General features: G+C 44.7%; 1 protein-coding gene across 1 annotated transcript; it reads right to left on the bottom strand.

The window, feature by feature from the left end:
• Window positions 1–112: 112 nt before the first annotated feature.
• On the bottom strand, window positions 113–18,829 carry Ebpl (EBP like). Its single transcript, XM_050152163.1, has 5 exons — window positions 18,749–18,829; window positions 16,633–17,082; window positions 2,496–2,565; window positions 1,159–1,297; window positions 113–432 (listed from the first exon to the last, which is right to left on the bottom strand). Exons 1-5 carry the CDS (start codon window positions 18,827–18,829, stop codon window positions 192–194), a joined length of 981 nt encoding a protein of 326 aa, XP_050008120.1. The 3' UTR covers window positions 113–191.
• Window positions 18,830–19,170: the final 341 nt, after the last annotated feature.

The following is a 19,170-nucleotide window of genomic DNA, read 5'->3' as shown; positions in this document are numbered from 1 at the left end:
CACCACACCCCACAGCCCCTCTTTTCGTTATATTTTCATGTAATAAAGACAAAAGCAAACAGCAAAGTTGCCACCTTCCAACCCATCTGGTAATGGCCGCTTGGAACAACACTGAAAAAGGAAGTATTTATTGGAATGTCTGATCAATTCTGGCTCACAAAGCAGAACTTCACATGGAACGTTTTGAGAATTTACAAGTGCTTTTTCTCTAGGTGGACCCTTTGGTAATGTGTCTCCTTCAGCTCCATCCATGACTGCCACAGCAGCAGTCCCGGGATCAGAACCCACAAGCCATTAAAAAACAGCAAGTAGACCCAAAAGTAGAGCCAGCTCTCGGTGTTGAGGTTGGGGCTTCCGACAAGCCACTCGGGGAAGAAGGTCATCCAGCCACCATAGAGTTCACACACACACAAGGTGATCTGTATGAAATGCCTGTGGGAGAACACACGACATGAAGCAGGGACAGCTTGGGACTCTGAATTGTGGCATCTTTTATTTAGGGCAGCACCAACAGGCTTTGCTACAGAAACTTGTGGGCTCCCGGGTGGTGCTTCTTTGATGGGCCAAGCCAGCCTAGAGAGCAAAGACACCATCCCTGCTTGCAGAAGTAGTGCTGCCCCTCCCAGCATTTAGAGTTCTCAGGACACTTGAGTGGCCTGTACTACTCTCGGGATTAAGTGAGGTCACTGCTGACCCTCCAAGAGACCTGGATATGAACTTGACCCCAGCCAGCTTCATCTGTTGTAAAGGTAACAACTGTCCTTCCTCAAAGGGCACTGCACTGCGGAGAGTAAATGGATTATGTAGATGAAGGGTCTTCATTACCTGTGGCTGACACAGGTCATGCACATATTATCAGTGCTGGAGACAACACGCATGTACATTTGTAATGTGTCCACAAATGTGGTCATGGAGCCAAAACAATGTTAAAGCAGTCCAGAAAAATCACTGCTAACTATCTGTGAAAGTGGTGGGGAAAGGGGGTTAAAAGCTGGAGGACACTCTCAAATCTGAGACTTCATGACAAAGCTTTACATCTTGAAGTCTTACGTAAAGCTCCTGTCTTGTGGGTAAACACGCTTGCAACTGTATCCAAACGTGGCGCGGGCACTGGGCAGCTAATGTCCCTCCCTTCCCGCTGGATGGCAGTGAACTTACCGGTAATATTTCTCCTTGACTATGGCATAAATGAGAACCAATGCCAGGATCCCATCCAAGACAACAGTCAGAATTTCCAAAGACACAATGGTTGGGTCAAAATACAGCCATCTTGCATCAGCCTTGCCGTATTCTTTCCCTAAAGACAAAATACCTGTGTTTAGTCTCTCAGCTGGCAAACATTTTGTGTTGTTAATCTTTTAGGGAGAAGACAAACAAATGGGCTGCATCATGACAATTTCAGACAAGCCCGTCAGTTTATTCGGTTTATTCATGCGCGCCACCTCGTTACCCCCTCTGCTGCTCTCTTTTCTCCCCTAAATGACGGCTTTCTACTTCCATGCCATGTATAGCTTTTCATTTATATCTGCGGAAATGTGGTCCTTGCCCATTTATTGATTGGATAATTTGGTTTTGTTGTTTAATTTGTTTGTTTGTTTGTTTGTTTGTTTTTTGAGACAGGGTTTCTTTGTGTAGGCCTGCCTGGCTCTCCTGATAATTTTTGAGTTCTTATAGATAATAGGTATTAATCTGGCACAGATGTATAGTTGGTAAAGATTATCTTTCCTTCTGTGGGCTCTCCTCATTCCTTACTGAGTAGGAATCTTTAAACTTCCTGCAATCCCATTTGCTAATACTTGCTATTATTTCCTGTGTTATTGGATTTTTGTTCAGAAAATCCTTGCCTGTGCCGATATCTTGAAGAGTTTTCCTTATATTTCTCTCTATTAGTCTAGTATCTCAGGCCGCATGTTAAGGTCCTTAATCCGCCTAGAGTTGGTTTTTATACAGTGTGGAAGAGGGGTTAGTTCCACTCTTCCTCATGGACTCTCCAGTCCTCGCACTCTTGTTGAAGAGGTTGTAATCTTTTCCCCCAATGTGTGTTTATGTCGCTTTGCCCAACATCTGGGAGCTGTGCTGTTGCATGGGTCTGTGTCTGGGTCCTCTATCCTAGTCCGCTGCTCTGTGACTAGTAAGCCTTTTTATGACAGTTAATGAGAATGACCATTGTCTTACAGCCTTCCCAATGCCTGTGGAGGGCAAGGGCGGTCTGGGGCTACTGTGCCCGTCACCCTAGACCCAAGGCAGAGAGCTGCTCTACTTGTAAAATACAAGCACATCCACGTATGTACCCATCTTCCCGCCCACAATCTGACTCTCATCTCCTGCACCGGACAACCACTAATTTGCTGTCTGTCTCTACAGATTCACCTGTTTCTGGATAGGACAGGTCAATGGAATCCTACAACATGAGATACAGACATTCAGTTCATCACAGCCATTCTTGCAATTAATCTCCTCAGACATTTCAAATGTAAACGTCTTTAATTACTTACATAAAGATGCAATCAAGCCTTGGGAATCCGCAACATTTCCTACTAAAGACAGGTAGATGAAAGCACCTTCCTAGAGGGAAGAAAAGGGAGACAGGCTCTGTTTAGCCTCACCACCACAGGGCACGGCAGACACAAGGCACTGCATGGCAGCAGCTCCCCCTGCCCCTCTGTAAGGTGTTCACATTTGGTCCAAGGCCTTAGGACCACAGCATCTCTGGAGGCTAACCAGACTGGGATATGAACGTGACCAAGCCTAATAATAAATGTTACTTTTTAAAGACTGGCATTATCAAACCAGAGGTGTGTTCTTATGTAGAAAAAATGTGAAAATTTCATGGAGAGTGCTTGACTGTTATATAAAATAAAAGTTAGCTTTAGATTATTCCAAAGATCTTAAATCTTCAACAAGTCTGGCATTAGTTCACTTTTTAACCTTAAAAATGAAACACATGTGGCCAGCAAATGTCTATAGTAGAGTTGAGCCCCTCCCTATGCTGCCTGAGGGAAAATCCACAAAGGTTTTCTTTGGATATTTAGTGATCAAAATGTCTGCAAGTATCTAGTATTCCCCAATCATGGAAGTGTTTCTTTACCCAAGCTTCCAAAAATCAAACAGCACTCTCTGCCCGCCCCAACAGCTTCATATGACACTGGCACTCTCTGCCCCCACAACAGCTTCATATGACAATCTCATGACTGTCATTCAGCCCCTTGCCCGCCCTAATCTCTACTAACACAGGCTTGGACGCGGGTCTATGCTATCTTTTCTTGACTCTCTTTCTGGGTCACCTAATTAGTAAATGTGCTTTGTCTGAGTCAATCTAAAATGCATCTTCTTGACATGGGATTTAGGCCAGGCATGGCAGGAAAAAAAACCTGTACACAAGTCAATGCTAGTGTAGTCTGCACTGTGAGTTATGGGCCAGCCAGAGAAGGAAGAATAGGGGGTAAGGAAGAGCAAGAATGAAAGAAAGGAAGAAAGAAAAGGGGAGAGAAAGGGAAAAACAGAATCTAAAGTGTTCAGACCGAGGACGCAGCGCAGAGGCAGGTCACTTGTCTGGCGTGCACAAGAACCATCATTCCATCTCTACTTCCCAGCAAAACCAAGAGCAGCTGAAGGGTTTTAAGATATATTTTATTATAATCATATGCATGTGTCTGCCTGTGTGCATGGTAGTACAAGTGAGTACAGGTGCTTAGGAGGTCAGAAGAGAGAGTTGGGTTCCCCGAGGTGAACATTTAGGTGGTTGCTAGGAGCCCAGTTTGAGTCCTCTGTAAGCACAGGATGCACTCTTGACTTGCACTCTTGATCACTGGACTGGGCACCAAACTACCCAGTTTATCTCAGTTGCTCTCGCTCTCTCTCTCTCTCTCTCTCTCTCTCTCTCTCTCTCTCTCTCACACACACACACACACAAACACACACACACACACACCACACACCACCCACACACACACACACACACACACACAACACACCACACACACACACACACACACTTACATTACAATTTGTAAACAGTAGCAAAATTACATTTATGAAGTAGCAATGAAATAATTGTATGGTTGGAGTCAGCACAACATGAGGAACTGTATTAAAGTGTCTCAGCATTAGGAAGGTGGAGAACCACTGCATTAGGAGGTGGAGGCAAGAAGATCAGGACAGTAAGGCTAGCCTTAGCTTTCTGGTGAGTTCTAGGCTAGCCTGGGACACACGAGATCTTGTCTCAAGAAGAAGATTAGCAGACTGCATCAACCTGCACCCAAGCTGTGAGAGTACACTGTCATCTCACAAAGGTGTAGAGTACACTGGCATCTCACAAAGGTGTGGTCTCCGAGGCCAAGGGAGAAGGCACCAACTGTGAGCAACTGTGAGGTCTTTCCTCAAGGTTAACAATGAGGGCTGAGAAACCCTCTCCTTTCCCTCAGAGCAACTCTAATCTGGTAAACCTTCCCAGCAACCACATTAGCCAGGCATCCACTACCACAGCAGCTCCTCCGAGAAGGGCTGACTTCAGAGGAAGGGGTCCCTCAGCTCACCATTTCAGGGAGTGAGGGTCTGGATGGCCCAGCCTGGGGTGGATGGAGAGTGGTGGAGTCTATGTGGAGAAGAAACCACATCTCAAACCAGGCTTGGTCCTTTTACAGCAATCCTCTGTGTGAACTGTCAACGGGTCCCATGAGGACTACCATATCCCTCAATGACCTTCCAATTAGATGTCACCTCTTTCAGATGGTATTCCTGGAAGGTTCTGTGACTTCAGCCTGGCCTGTTCTTACACTGGAAGAACTTGGGAGAAACACAAATAAGTCAGCACAGGCCGACTGAAGCAGCTACCCTGATGCCCACAGACGCCCCAACAACACACTCAGAAAGACACTGGAGGCAGAATCTGGACACAGAAGGAGACCAGTGACCTGGGTTCTAAAGACTCTTGATGACCCCTGATCAAGTCTGCTCTAACCACACAGGAACTACACCAGAAACCATCTAGTGTGATTTCCTAGGGGCCAACATTGTTGAAGGAGACTTACAGAGCTCCTGACATGAATCCACTTTGCATTGATGAACTGAAAAGCTGCTTTTTTTTTTCTACCCCTTCAAGTTATTTTAGGCTCTGAAGCTTCAAATATGCAGGGACCCTTTCATAAGCAGCACCCAGAGTTACTAGCTTCAGAAGTTTTTCAACATAACACACACTCCATATCCAGCCTTTCAGATTAAGAGCCAAAGTATATGACAACTTAAAAATAACCAGAAGATTAACAACAATTTTAACACCAAAACAAGTCAATGAATCAATAAGCAAATGGACAAGTGAACAACATTTCCCAAGGTTCAAAGGGCCACAAGCATGCAACAAAATTTTCAACACCTTTAGCCATCAGGGACAAGTAAATCTGAACTACATTGAGACTCTATCTAACATCAGTTGGGATACCTAGCATACAAGGAATGGGTGCTAGAGAGACATTCAGAGTGCTTAAGAGAACTGGCTGCTCTTCCGGAGGTCCTGAGTTCAAGTCCCAACAACCAGATGGCAGCCCACAGTTATCTATAATGAGATCTGATGCCTTCCTCCAAATGCAGAAAGAGCACCCATATACATAAAAATAAATTTTAAAAAAATCTAGCTGGGCACAATGGTAGTATACACCTTTAATCTCAGAACCAGGCTGAAGCAGGAGGATCTCCAATTCCAGGCTAACCTGAGCTACATAATGAGACCCTGTCTCAGAAATCAGGCTGACAAAATGGTTTATCAGGTCAAGGCACTTCCTGTCCAAGCTGCGAGACCTGTTTGAGCCTAGAACCCACATAGAGATGGAAAGAGAACCAAGGCCACAAAGTTGTCCTCAGACTTCCACAGAAGCGCCATGGTAGATACACATATACTCACATGGTAATAATACTAAAAAACCCACACAGAAACCTACTACTGTAGAAGCTTCCTAAAACACATACATACATAAAAAAATTTAAGTGGAGTCAATATGTAACGGAGAAGACAATACTCTAACTAGACATCAAATGGCACTATGTAAAGACCCCAGTTATAGGGATTGGCATCTTTTGATTCACTGGCCAAAGAGGACTTAAAGGCCCACCATACTCTATAGACTATTGCCAGTGCTGTTGGTAACCATCCACAACCTTACAGTAAGGCCATGTTGCAGGGAGACACTGCATACTTTTGGCACAGAACATGGAGAAGTCAGGCTGGTGCTCAACTGGAAGCTTCACCACTACTGGCTAGTGTCCATGGTGCTAGAAGGTGCTGTGCACACAACCAAGTGAGAAAAGTCATTATCAGTGTTATCCAGGGATGAAACCAATGAGAAAGAACAAGAAGGTGGGTGGGGAGGGATGGAGCCTGGAGGAGATGGGAGGAGTTGGAGGACAGGGAAGAATGATATATATATATAGTATGAAATTCCCAAAGGGGGAAAAATGAAAATAACCAAACCAAAACATTACCCATGCCAACCACTTCCTGCACAGCTTGGTCCCATTAGCTGGACTGGGGTGATGAGAGAATGAACAAAGACAAGACACAAACACACACACACACACACACACACACATCTGGGAGTGTAGTCAATGCATTCCGTTACTCTGTCAACACTCACACATGGACCACAGGGAGGCTGTGCTAATTCCCTGAGTTTGACCCGGGGGAAGGCTTTGCCATTTTCATGGATCTGATGCACTGGGTCCTTGACATGGCTGTGTCACTAACACACATTCACTCAGGGCTTCCTCTGCTCCCCACACATGCCCAGATGGGAAATGGCCAGTCATCAAAATGCTCACCCCTGCCTCAGGTTGTAGATGGCATATTACTCTCCAGTGAGGTCTGCATAAGGTGACCAAGTTTGCTTATTTAAAAAAAAAAGTAAGGTTCTGAATATCAAGGTATTTGGCCAAAAAAAAAAAAATAAAACAACAACAATAAAAGCCAAGATAGTTCCTGTTGCAAGGCTAAAACAGGAATGAGCTAACTTTGTCTAACTGAGAAGCTTGCAAAGCCACTTTAAATGGACCTTGGCAGATGAAGTTAACAAAACTCTGCCTCCTTTTTCTTTTCAGGTATTCAGACTTGTGGCTTGTAACAATGTATTTTATAGATTTCAAGAAACTTGGAGTCAAAAGAAGCCAGCATCTTGCTACTGTGATCTAGGATTGAGTAACAATTGTACAAGAAGGGGTGCGTGCACTCTTTTAGTCCTCAAAGAGATGAAAAAAAGTGGCTTTACCGAGACTAAAAAACAAAAACACAAAATGAGGCCAGTTTGTATGTAAAACATCTTGGCATTTTTTTTCTTTTTTGCTTGAAAAGTATTTGAATGAAGACTCAGAAACAATGTAGCACTCTGCATTGAGAGTGGAGAACGAGGTGGAGTGGGTTAGTGCACACTAACCCTGGTGACACGTATCAGTACTTTCAGATCTGACCAAATGTCTCAGCCTCATCACAATGGAGTTGTCATGGCAACAGCCTACACCACCATTCAAGGGAGGACCAGCTGCAGCAGCCCTTTCCCCAGGCTTTACTGACTTTAGACATGTCTAGTGACAGCTGCCATTCTCCTATTGAAATGACCACTTCCCTTTGATGGAGCCTTTCCCAGCCCCAGCAGACGGATGTCACCTGACATTACCGATGGATAGTGACGGCTCCTGCTAACCCTGGTGTCAGTCACACTAATTCTACTGCACCCGGGATACTGGGCTTAGTGTTGGATTTAGGACATGGGAACCTCTGTCCTCCTAAGAGAATCCTCATTTCTGCTGAGACAGCTGTTCTCAGGCTAAGGACCAGTCAGGAAGCCTTGAGGATCACTGTGACTGGACATGGGGATTATGCTGTCTGGTACATGAACAGGATGAAAAGGGCAGAGGGGAGTTGGTGAAGGATGCAGGCAGAGGCTGGGGAAATGCCAGGCACTCTGTGTCCTTGCAGCCCTGGTCCAGGAATCACAGATCTCCTATGGGAGTTTGTCACCAGTGCAGAATCTCAGCCAATCCCAGGGTGACTGTGTACATGGTCAAGTTTGAGAAACGCTGCTTGAAATCACAAATGGTATTTAATCCTTATAACAGGTTGTTTGTTTGTTTGTTTTGAGGCAGGGTCTGAATTTGTGGTGTGCACTAGCCTCCATCTCAAAATCCCCCTGTCTCAAACACTGAGCTTTTCAGAGTGAGCCACATGACTCCTGGGTTTGCAGCACCCTTTGAAGAGAATGATTATTTCCATGTTTTAAGGATGCTACTCAAGGCTGGAGAGATGGCTCAGAGGTTAAACACACTGGCTGCTCTTCCAGAAGTCCTGAGTTCAACTCCCAGCAACTACATGATGGCTCATAATTATCTGTAATGAGATCTGGTGCCCTCCTCTGGCATGGAAGTGTACATGCAGGAGGAACATTGTATACATAATAAATACATCTTTTTTTTTTTTTTTTTAAACGGATGCTAGTGAGCTTCAGCTGTCACAACCATCTGAAGGAGTTTCAGCAGAGGAATTTCCCAGCCCAAGAGTTGTCTTGATTGATGTGGGAAAGCCCAGCTTGCCACAGGAGGTCAGCTTACTGCACGTGATACCATCTTGCCAGGTAGGTGGAGGGGAAGTATAGGAAAGCTAGCAAAGTAGCCTTCCTTCCGCCACGACGCCTGCCTGATTTCCCTCAGAGGTGGACTGTGGCCTGGAGGCAGATGGTGAAATAAACCCTTTTCTCCCCGCTGCTTCTGGTCAGAACATCACAGCACCAGCAAGCAAACTAGAATGATGGATAAGGAAACAGAGACGGGAGTTTCCATCCTTCCTCCTCTTCCTCATTACTGGAAGGGTTTACTGTGGGAGGGGCCTGCCTGTGCCTTCCCAGCAGGCAAAGCACAGCATTGGGCTCAAGTGCACATCTGTTCTTCCTCACAGCTCACATCCTTCCCTCCATCCCCAGAGCTACCAAACCAAGCAGTGAACAAATACTTAATAACTGACCCTGAGCTTACCTTATTTTATTGGTTTTTTACAGGACAGGGTCTCACTAAATAGCCCTGGCTTTCCTAGAACTCGCTATGTAGACCAGGCTGGCCTTGAACTCACAGACATCTGCCTCCCTGGGCCTCCCGAGTGTTGGGACTAAAGGTGTGTGCCACTATGCCCACCAATCCGATGTGTAAAGAGGAATCTACAGCCGGCAGGAATGGGGGAGGACAAGAAGAGTGGCCAGCTAGCAACCGGTAGACACATGACCTCACTACCCTTGGTTACAAATGAATGCTGGGCTGGGCCTGGCAAAGAAAGCCATCAGAGGTCAATTTCAATTCCATATCAGAAAGACTTCTACAAATAGGGCTGCTCCAGCCTGAGAAATGGTGCTCACTGAAGCTCTCAGGCAAGTAGGTGTGCCAGGAAGATCCTGGCTTCCAGGACCAATGAAACCACTAGGGACGTGAGACTGTTCCTCAGACCCAGCTGCTACCACCTTCGTTCTTCATTACATTTACTTATTATATTTATGACATCTTTTTTGGCTGTGTGTACATGTGCCACAGTACACACATGGAGGCTGGAGGACAATTTGTGGCAGTCAGTTTTCTCCTTCTAGCATGTGAGTCCTGAGGATTAAACTCAGTTCTTTAAGCTTGGAAGAAAGTGCCTTTACCAACTAAAACATCTTGCCATATCTCTGCTATCACCTTCTGTCCCTGCATCTGGTGCTCCTGGGATACATCTATGTAGTATGTGCTGTGCTTGGCATGAGCCCATCCAGCTTCCAGTATGTCAGCTGTCTTAGTTTTCTAATACCATGACCAAGGCAACTTATAAAAAAATTAACTTGGGCTGGAGAGATGGCTCAGAGGTTAAGAGCATTGCCTGCTTTTCCAAAGGTCCTGAGTTCAATTCCCAGCAACCACATGGTGGCTCACAACCATCTGTAATGAGGTCTGGTGCCCTCTTCTGGCCTACAGACATACACACAGACAGAATATTGTATGTGTAATAAATATTTTTTTAAAAAAGAAAAAAATAATTTGAGGGACCAGGGTTCTAGAAGATTAGAGTCCATGGCAATCATGGCAGGGAACATGGCAGCAGATAGGCATGGTGCTGCAGCAGAAACTGAGGGTTTACATCTGGATCCAAATGCATAAGGCAGGTTGGAGAACTAACTGGGAATAGTGTGGGCTTTGAAACCTCAAAGCCTCCAGTGACATACCTCCTCCAACAAGGGTATATCTCCTAATCCTTCCCAAACAGTTCCACCAACTGTGGAGCAAATATTCAAACAGATAATCCTATCATGGCATTCTCCACAATAGCTGTGGAGGTCGCAGGTGACTGGACCAAAGATGAAGACAGAACCTACTAACCCTCGAGGAAGTAACTCCCAGACGGACGGCTGGTGGAAAGTAGTCCCCTGCAGAGACTAGCTGGTCAATGACATCTTTGCCTTCTGCAATACAGACTGAGAAACAGAGGGAAGAAGTCATGGGACTCCAGGAAGGTGGATCAGTGGATAAAGGCATTTGCTGCCAAGTCTGACGAGCTTGCTCCCCAGGGTTTCCATGGTAAAATAAGAGAACCAAGGTTTGCAAACTGTCCTCTGACCTCATGCATGCTGTCGCAAACACACATGCTCCTCCAAATAAGTAAATAAATAATAAATCAATGTAATAGCAACAAAAAAGAATGGGCGGCCAAGAGCCAATCAGCATGTACACACACACACACACACACACACACACACACACGCACACACGACACACGCACACACGTACACACACGCACACCAATGCTGTGGGATATCCTTCTGTATATGTGTTACTCTTATTGGTTAATGAATAAAGCTGCTTTGGCCTACTATGTCAGGACAGAATATAGCCAGGCTGGAAGAGATATAGAGAATAGGCAGAGTCTAGGAGACACCATTTAGCTGCTGAAGGAGAAAGTCGCCATGGCTGGAACCTTGCCAGTAAACCACAGCCTTGTTACAATACACAGATTAATAAAAATGGGTTAATTTAAGATATAAGAGCTAGGTAGGAATATACATAAGTTACTGGCCAAGCAGTGCTGTAATTAATATAGTTTCTGTGTGATTATTGGGTCTGGGTGGCCAGGAAATGAATTAGCAGTCTTCGTTTACAAAATGGTGTACACCATCTGGGGCATGAATCCACATAAGACCTAATAAAAGCTTAAGGGAAAAAAAAAAAGAGAGCTTCTAGACTCACAAAAATGGAAGCCACGAGCAGTTTCTTGGTAGCCATATTTTTTCAGATAGGCTCTGTTTGCTGGCAGCAAGCAGAGGTGTAGCTCCTTTAAGAGCGGGCTTCCTGACTCAGCACTAGCAGCAAAAACTGCACAGCCTCTTTAAGGGAAGGTTTCCTGATTTGTGCTGGCAGCAGGAACTCTGGCTCTTTTGGGAGGTCCTGAACTTTTGGGAGGGTTTTGTGAACAGCATGCTACTAGTTGCTTAATGGAGACATAGACCGACCGCATCCCTGCAGCCGGGGCAGTGAGCACAGCTGGCAGAGGCGGTGAACAGACCTCTACCAATTTGGATGGCGTGAAGCCAGCAGGCAGGGCCATGGAGTTGGTCCTAGTCATGTCTGCTTAGCATTTAAAAAAAAAAAAAAAGGTGTTCTTTGTCAGAAAATTATTACAGGCACGTAATAAAGACAGATTCACACAAAAAACCCACCTCTGAATGGGTCACAGTGTTGGATAACTGTAATGGGCTTATGAAAGAGAAGAAAGAGTACAGACAGTCATAGATTAAAGGAGTAAGGATAATAAAATAAATCCTAAAAGTAATAGAATAAAAAAGCCATTTAAAGGTGAAAAATACACAGATAGTCTGGATTATGCATATTATTGTGTTTTCTTTGAATTTTTTGACTGCAGAGAGACATTTGATTCTGGGGGCTGCTAAGTTAAGCCAACATAAAGGTATCTTGACTTCAAAATTTGGGTCTAAGAATATGCTGCTTTGCAAAAGAGGTTCTGCTTTTGTTTCTACAGAAGATGAGAACCTCTGGATTCCTACCACGCTAATGTAGTTTGATGGAACAAGACCCACCCAAAGGTCTTCATGAACCTTAAAAGTACCTCGCCCAACAAACAGCAGGAGCAGTTTGGGAAAAATTAATTTTTTGAGAAAAAAAACCCAAAATGATTGTTTATAAATGTTTGTTTTCATTTAAAGGAAGTTAATTATAAGTGATTAATGGACAAGTCAATTTCAAAAAAAAAAGGGGGAAGATACGATATAGAGATGAACACTTTCCATTGGTATGAATCTTGGTCTATTGATACAGATTTAAGGGCTATTTTGTTACACTGTATATATGCATATTTCTACTCTTAAGTATTATGCTTAGACATCTCATTTAAAAATGTAATCTATAATTAAAAGTTGCAGATTAATAGGTAGTCATTTATAATAGCCAAACTTGTAATCATGTTAGTTAGGTTTTCTAGATATACAGAGATATTTTTCAGTTAGATAATCTTAATCACTTCAAAGACCTACAAAACATGGCATTTAAAATGTTTTAAGAACTTAAGACTTTTCTAGACAATGAAATATGTCTGCTTCTGGCAGCACCAATTACTTCAGAAAGGTTGATGGGCATTGAAGAAACTTGCTATGGAATTTGCCTTCAATTAATTTGGGCAAGAAACTGCTCTTGCCTAGACTGCTTGATGGTATGCTGTATGAACTGGAGATGCAGGACCCACAGAAAAATGACTGCTGAACTTTCCAAAATACAGAATGGTACGTCAAGGTTCCTGTTTCACAGAAAAAAAACTGCCAGATCTTTTGCAAGACACAAAAGAAAGCAACTAATGAACTTTACCATTATAAGGCAGAAAAGATCTTCAAATTTCCTGCTTCACTGAAAAGTCTGCCAGATATTATGGGCCTGTAGGCTAAAGATGTATGTCCCAACATTACAGAAGAACTTTGGGTGACTGTTCAGATAGTAAGATATCTTTGTCAATTCTAGAACTTTGGAAGTTGCACTTCCTGTTTACTCAGGTAATATCATATCCTTCTGGGGTCTTTGGTGGAGATAAAGACTAGATAATTATAATTATAGTTTTCCTTAGTTATAATAAAGGATAAATTAGATATAAAACTTTAGACTCACAAAGATATGATAGATGATAGAGTATTTTCCTTATTTTGCCAAATACAAATAGACTAAATACCGTAACTGTAATTCTTGCTTGATTTCTGTTTTATGTAATTTTACTATTTTAAAGTTAAAACCTTCCTTTTTTTAATTAGACAGAAAAGGGGAGATGATGTAGGATGTCCTTTTGTATATGTGTTGCTTTTATTGGTTAAGGAATAAAGCTGTTTTGGCCTATGGCAGGACAGAATAGAGCCAAGCTGGAAAAGACATAGAGAGAGAGTAGGTGTCTAAGAGACGCCATGTAGCTGCTGAAGGAGAAAGACGCTGCTGCCCGAACCTTTCTGATAAACCACAGCCTCTGGGACAGCAGTTCAAGCCATGCAGCCCCAAGGGCAGTTCAGCTCAAAGGTTCAAGCTATGCATCCCACAGGCAGTTCACCTCAGGTGTCCAGCCAGAGTGTACTGAGTAATCATGATTATCCACCTGACTGGATTCAGAAGTGCCTGGAGCTGAGTGGAACCCCCTCTGTGTGAGGGGACTAGGGTGACAGATAATGAGCAAGGCTGTTACGTGGTGGGAAGGATTTGAACAGGAACACAGGTGACTATACTACAACTATACCATGTTATACCTGGGAGGTCTAAGAGGCAATGAGGGCAGCCTGAGTACCAAGGGCGAAGCTTTTGATTCTCAAGGCTCTATCTTGTAGTATCTACTCATCCCGTACTTTTGGATACCCTTACCTAAGAGGCTTCATTTGCAGCCAACTGCTAACCAAAGCTAATCCAGGCAAGTACTTACAGGCCTCACTGCTAATTCCTGTCCTCCCCACTGATCTCTAAAGACACCGGGCAAAAGCACTGTTAGTAACTGCAAAACGTCCATTAATGTGAGTTTATTAAGATTTGTAAGATTTGTCTTCATTTCAGAGAGATTAAAGTACCAACCAAGTGGCTTGTGCTTCTCAGTGATCACGTCCATATATGGAGAAAATACCTCATGTGGGAAGAACTAGGGCAGGGGCAGGGTGATCACAAAGGAGCCCTTCCCACCAGGCTATCAAAGGCTATTTGGGGGCATTTCCTTTATATCTGGAGAGGTGGTGGGGCGTGGAGAGGGGCAGAGACTGACCATTTCTATACAGACCACACCTCCAGGTAGCGTAAATAGAGGCATGTGCCATGTTACTTAGTCAACTTAAACTAGGTTGCGGACATACAAGTATATTTTTTTGAGAATCTTTACACCTTTATATATTTCTGGAATGTTATTATCGCTATGTTTTCCTTTAAGTGGGACACGTTTGCTTGTTTGTTTTTGAGACAGGACATCATGTGCCCCAAGTTGTCCTTGAACTTACTATATAACCAAAGATGGCTTTGGTTTCTGCCTCCCTCCCTAGCGCTGGGGTGGCAGATGTACACACTGTACTGTTTCACTACTCTTGCTTTTTGGGAGACTCTGTAGCTTAAAGATCAATTCTTTAAACAAAGACTTCAAGGGAAAGAACCTTGCTCTAGTCTCTGCACAAAATCACTAGGAAATTACTGGGAAAGAAGGAATTTCATCTTTGCAAACACCTGGTATTGACACATTTAACTGGAAATGCTCATTGACCTAAACCATTGCCAAACACCATGTCTTCTTTGTATTTCAAAACTATGGAGTTTAACTTCACATTAGCTGAAGGGAAGGCCAGATTTTATTTTATTTTTTAAAAAGGGGGTATTTAAGATTATATTTTTAAAAATTTGAGGGGAGTAGATTTCATTAGTACTATCTGTGTATAGTCACATTGGCTATTTATAAAGTGGGGTGAGGGACCAGAGAGATGGCTCAGTGGACAAAGGCCCTTCAGCCAACCGAAGCCCAAAGTTTGAGCCGTAAAACTCAATAGTTGGAAGGACAGAAGTGACTGCAAGTTGTCCACTGCTCTCCAGATGTAATCCTGTGGCCGGTCCACGATCCCCCAACCCATCCAATTAAATAAATGAAAAAAAAAATAAAGTTATTCACTTTATTTTAGGTGAATATTAAGGACACATTATGGTTAATCTGGACTGTCAACTTGCCAGGATCTAGAATCACCATGGAAACAATGCCCTGTCAGGGATTGTCTATACTAGGTTAACTGAGAGGAAGAGACCCACTGTACATGTGGGTGGTACTATGCCATCAGCGGGGGCATGGGCTGAAGTTTCTGACTGTGGACCCTAGGTGTGCAGCTGCCCCCTGCTCTTGCCAAACCTTCCCCGCCTCAGCGCACCACGGCCCCTTCACTGTGAGTCAGAGCAAACCCTTCCTTCCTAAAATTTCTCCAGCCAGGATTTTGATGCAGCAACAACACAAGTAACTAATACAGGAACTTGGGAACCTGACCATGCAGTTCTTGGGCCTTTGGAACTGGATTATAAGAAGAACGTGAATGGTTTGAAACTTTGGACTAGAAAAGCCTTAGAATGCTCTAAGCAACGTTTTATAGGCCATTCTGGCAAAAGTTTAGAAGGCCAGAATACTGTGAGAAAAGCTGAGAGCGGAAACCAGGCTCATGAGAGCCCAGGGGTGTAGTAACAGGAGGAGCAGGCTGCGTTCCTACACCACAGGGGTGTAAGGCCTCTGAGAAGCTGACCTAGACGCCATTCAGATTACACCCTGACACAGAATCTGATTGCTTTCTAGCTGTATCTTGAGTGCATAAGACCAGAAATGCACACACAACAACAGATTCGTGGATGAGTGGGTAGTTAAATAAATCAAGGAAAATTTAAAACATAATCTCGGAATTACGTGAAAATGAAAAATACCAAGCTTGTGGGATGAAATAAAAGCAGTACTAAGAGTGAAAGTTCTTAGCACCTACACACACACAAAAAAAAAAATCAGAAATAGTTCGAATAAATAACTTAATGATGCACCTCAAGAATTTGAAAAAAAAAAAAAAAAACAAGAATAAACCAAATTCCAAAACAGGAGATTGATTGGAAGAAATAATTAAAACCGAGGGAGAAATAAAAAAAAATCAATAAAAGAGAAAGCTGATTCTTTGAAAAGATTAGCAAGATTGACAAATCCCTAGCCAAAATAACCAAAAGACAGAAGACCTAAATTAATAAAATTAGAGATGAAAAGATCTCTTAACAAACAGAGAAATTCAGAAACTCGTAGGGACATGCTTGAAAAACCTATAGTCTACAGAATTAGGAAAGCTACAAGAAATGGATTTCTGGATATATCTGACACACAAAAGATAAACCAAGATGAATGGTGTTGGGAGAGGGTTGGAGGAGGTGAAATTCCTTTAGCAATTCTCAGGGGATACCTTTGATAGAAGACCAGGCAGCCCCTGGGAAGAAGGGCTCGGTTTGAACCAGGAAATCAGCCTCGGCAAAGGGGGCGCCCTCTGGCCTCCCGGGACATCAGCAGGTTCCCAAACTTCCTCCCGTGGGCGGAACCCAGGCAGTTGGCAAGGCGGCAACGCTTACCAGCACGAAATGCACCAGGGCATCGTAACAGAGCCAGGCGAGCACCCCACGCTCCACCGCGCTCCGCCCGCGGCCCAGACGCAGGCCCAGCGTGCACCCCGCGGCCAGCAGCGCCGAGCAAAGCAGCAAAGAGGAGCCCGTCGCCATGCTCAGTGCCCACTCCTCGTTCACAGGTTCCCAAAACAGCCCAAAGCTCTGCAAGACTGTCGTAGGCGGGGCTTCCCACGGACAGAGCTTCTCTTGGAGATCCGTGCTCGCAGGTGGGAGGGAAGCAGGAGGGACTTCTCGTGGGCGGGTTCCTATGGGCGGAGCTTCGCGTGGGAGGGAGCCTGCGGGGTGGTGACGGGCTCCCAGGGGCGGAGCTTCTCGTGGGCGGGCCTCCAAGGGGCCTGCCCGCAAAGCTGGCTTGGCCAGCCTGGGCAGCTGACTCTGACTGGATGGTTCCTGGACCTAGGATCATGTTTTACATGCTTAACCGCTTCCACAAGATATATGAAGTCTGACGTCTAACAAGGTTCAAAAGATTAAGCCACTGAGTGAAAGTCCAGACGGTGGAGATTTCGTCCGGAGACAGAAATCTTGAGAACAAATGTTCTGAGGAGGCCTAGCAAGTCTTGCAGGGAGGCCTAAGCAAAGATCTTCAGTCATTACAGGCCTTTCAACCATTGCTTCGTTTGTTTGAAATAGCCTAGCTACTTAGCTCAAGGTAAAATGGAAACCAGTATGCAGCCCAGGCAGGTCAAACTCAAGGTTATCCTCCTGCCCTGACTTCCTGAGGGCAGCTAAGACAGGAGCATCACCATGCTACCACCCCGACCCGGGCTCCCTTGCAGGGTTTTTAAATCTCATACAGCTGACTGACCCTATTTCTAATATTTAACCCACAAAAGTCAGGTGCTGTATGCCTCTGCTGGGGATGGGCCTCAACAACACAACACTTGCCTAGCACCCACTACATTTTCAGGTTTCCGGGTGGGGGCAGATTTTGGGAAAGGGGAGGGCAGCTGCTTAATGGAATTAATTCCAACTTTGCAACACAGGACACTTCTGTAGGCTGGCCTCACGGCAGTGTGAACACACTAAGCACCACGGAGCTATATGCCTTAAAAATGGTTGGCTAGGAGGGTGGATTTTTCCGTTATCTGCAGAAATTATCTCTTTACTGTGTATTGCTCCTCCCTCGCACTAGAACATAAACTCCATGAGACAGGGACTGGCCTGTCTGGTAGGGGATACCTAACACCTATTGCGGATCTGGCACATACCAGCTGTCTAAGAACTGCTGACTGAGGGGGCAGAGCCAATCCTGCCAGACCAGTAACAGAAAACTAATGACTCTTTAGTATGGCCAGTGCATTTCTCAACCACACTGACAGGCTCTAAGGTCAACTGAGAGCCCAGCCTCTCTGAGCATACCTAGCAAGCATCCTGTGGATTAGCTTAGTGACTAATAGCTGGGAAGGCGCTATTCCATAGGATGGGCTCTGCACTGAGGAAAGAAAGGCAAGGCGCTGGCATGCTTCACTCTGCCTCCTGACTGTGCATGCCACTAGCCTCTAGCTCCTGCCTCCATGATTGCCCTCCACGAACTGGGAGCCAAAGTAAATCCCTTCTCCCTTAGATCGCTTCTGTCAGTACACTTTTTTTTTTTTTTTTTTTTTTTTTTTTTATCACATCAGCAAGAAAAGCCATGCACTTGGGAACCAACCTGTCTTCTAGATGAAAAAGCTGGAGATGGCTCCTGCCCTTTCAGAGGGTCTGAGTTCAGTTGCCACCTCATCAACCACCTCTAACTCCTGCTCCAGGGGACCCAATGATCTCTTCTGGCCTCTGCAGCACAGCCCTTGCATACACATGTACAATTTAAGAAATAGAAACATTGTAAGAGCTCAGATTAAGAGCCGTCAGAGTCTGCCCCTGCTCTGCAATCTTCTGGTTTCTGGCTTCACCACCATGCTGCAACAGCTCCCTCTGATCTGTGACTTCCTCATCAGTCCTTCCTACACTTCAGCTTACTTCACTTTGCACATCAAGGTCTGATTCTTTCCTGTGCCTCAAGTTAATTCCATTCCCTCCTATCTAGAACCAGCCAGAATCCGAGAATCATTCTCAATACTTCTCTCCGCAGACTGCACCTCTCGGGCATCACCAGCCTGGTGTGTACAGCTGCCAGGCACCTCTGACCCTCGCTCTCCATCTTTCGCCTGTCTCACCCGCACTAAACTGACCAATTATCCTGAAATGACTAAAGCTGAAAGACTCGGCTACCAACTAGCTGTCCTTATTAGAATTCATCTTCTGTGTACATAAATGGGTTAGGGTAGGTCTTGGGCCTGCCACTCCCAGAGGCCAGAAGATGGCACTGATCCACTGGTGGAGTTATAGACACCTGTAAACTGCAATGTGAGTCCTCTGCAAGACTAACAAGTGCTCTTAACCTGTGAGCCATCTCTACAGCCCCAAACACCATCTTCCTTTATCCCCTTTGTGCCAACTTCCTACTGCTCCGTGCAGAAATCCTAGGGCTGACCACCGGGC

The sequence above is a fragment of the Alexandromys fortis genome, unplaced genomic scaffold (assembly GCF_014885135.2).
Source record: "Alexandromys fortis isolate MF-2015 unplaced genomic scaffold, M_Fortis_MF-2015_v1.1 scaffold_75, whole genome shotgun sequence".
NCBI lineage: Eukaryota > Metazoa > Chordata > Mammalia > Rodentia > Cricetidae > Alexandromys > Alexandromys fortis.
The sequence above is the reverse complement of the archived record's forward strand: the minus strand, read 5'-3'. Positions and strand labels throughout refer to the sequence as shown.

Coding starts and splice junctions, on each gene's coding strand:
- Ebpl (XM_050152163.1), bottom strand. CDS start 18,829: ATGGAGAGCGAGGGTCAGAGGTGCCTGGCAGCTGTACACACCAGGCTG. Junction 17,083..18,748: donor GGTGCAGTCTGCGGAGAGAA/GTATTGAGAATG, acceptor ACATGATCCTAG/GTCCAGGAACCATCCAGTCA. Junction 1,298..2,495: donor AGGCTTGATTGCATCTTTAT/GTAAGTAATTAA, acceptor TTTTGTCTTTAG/GGAAAGAATACGGCAAGGCT.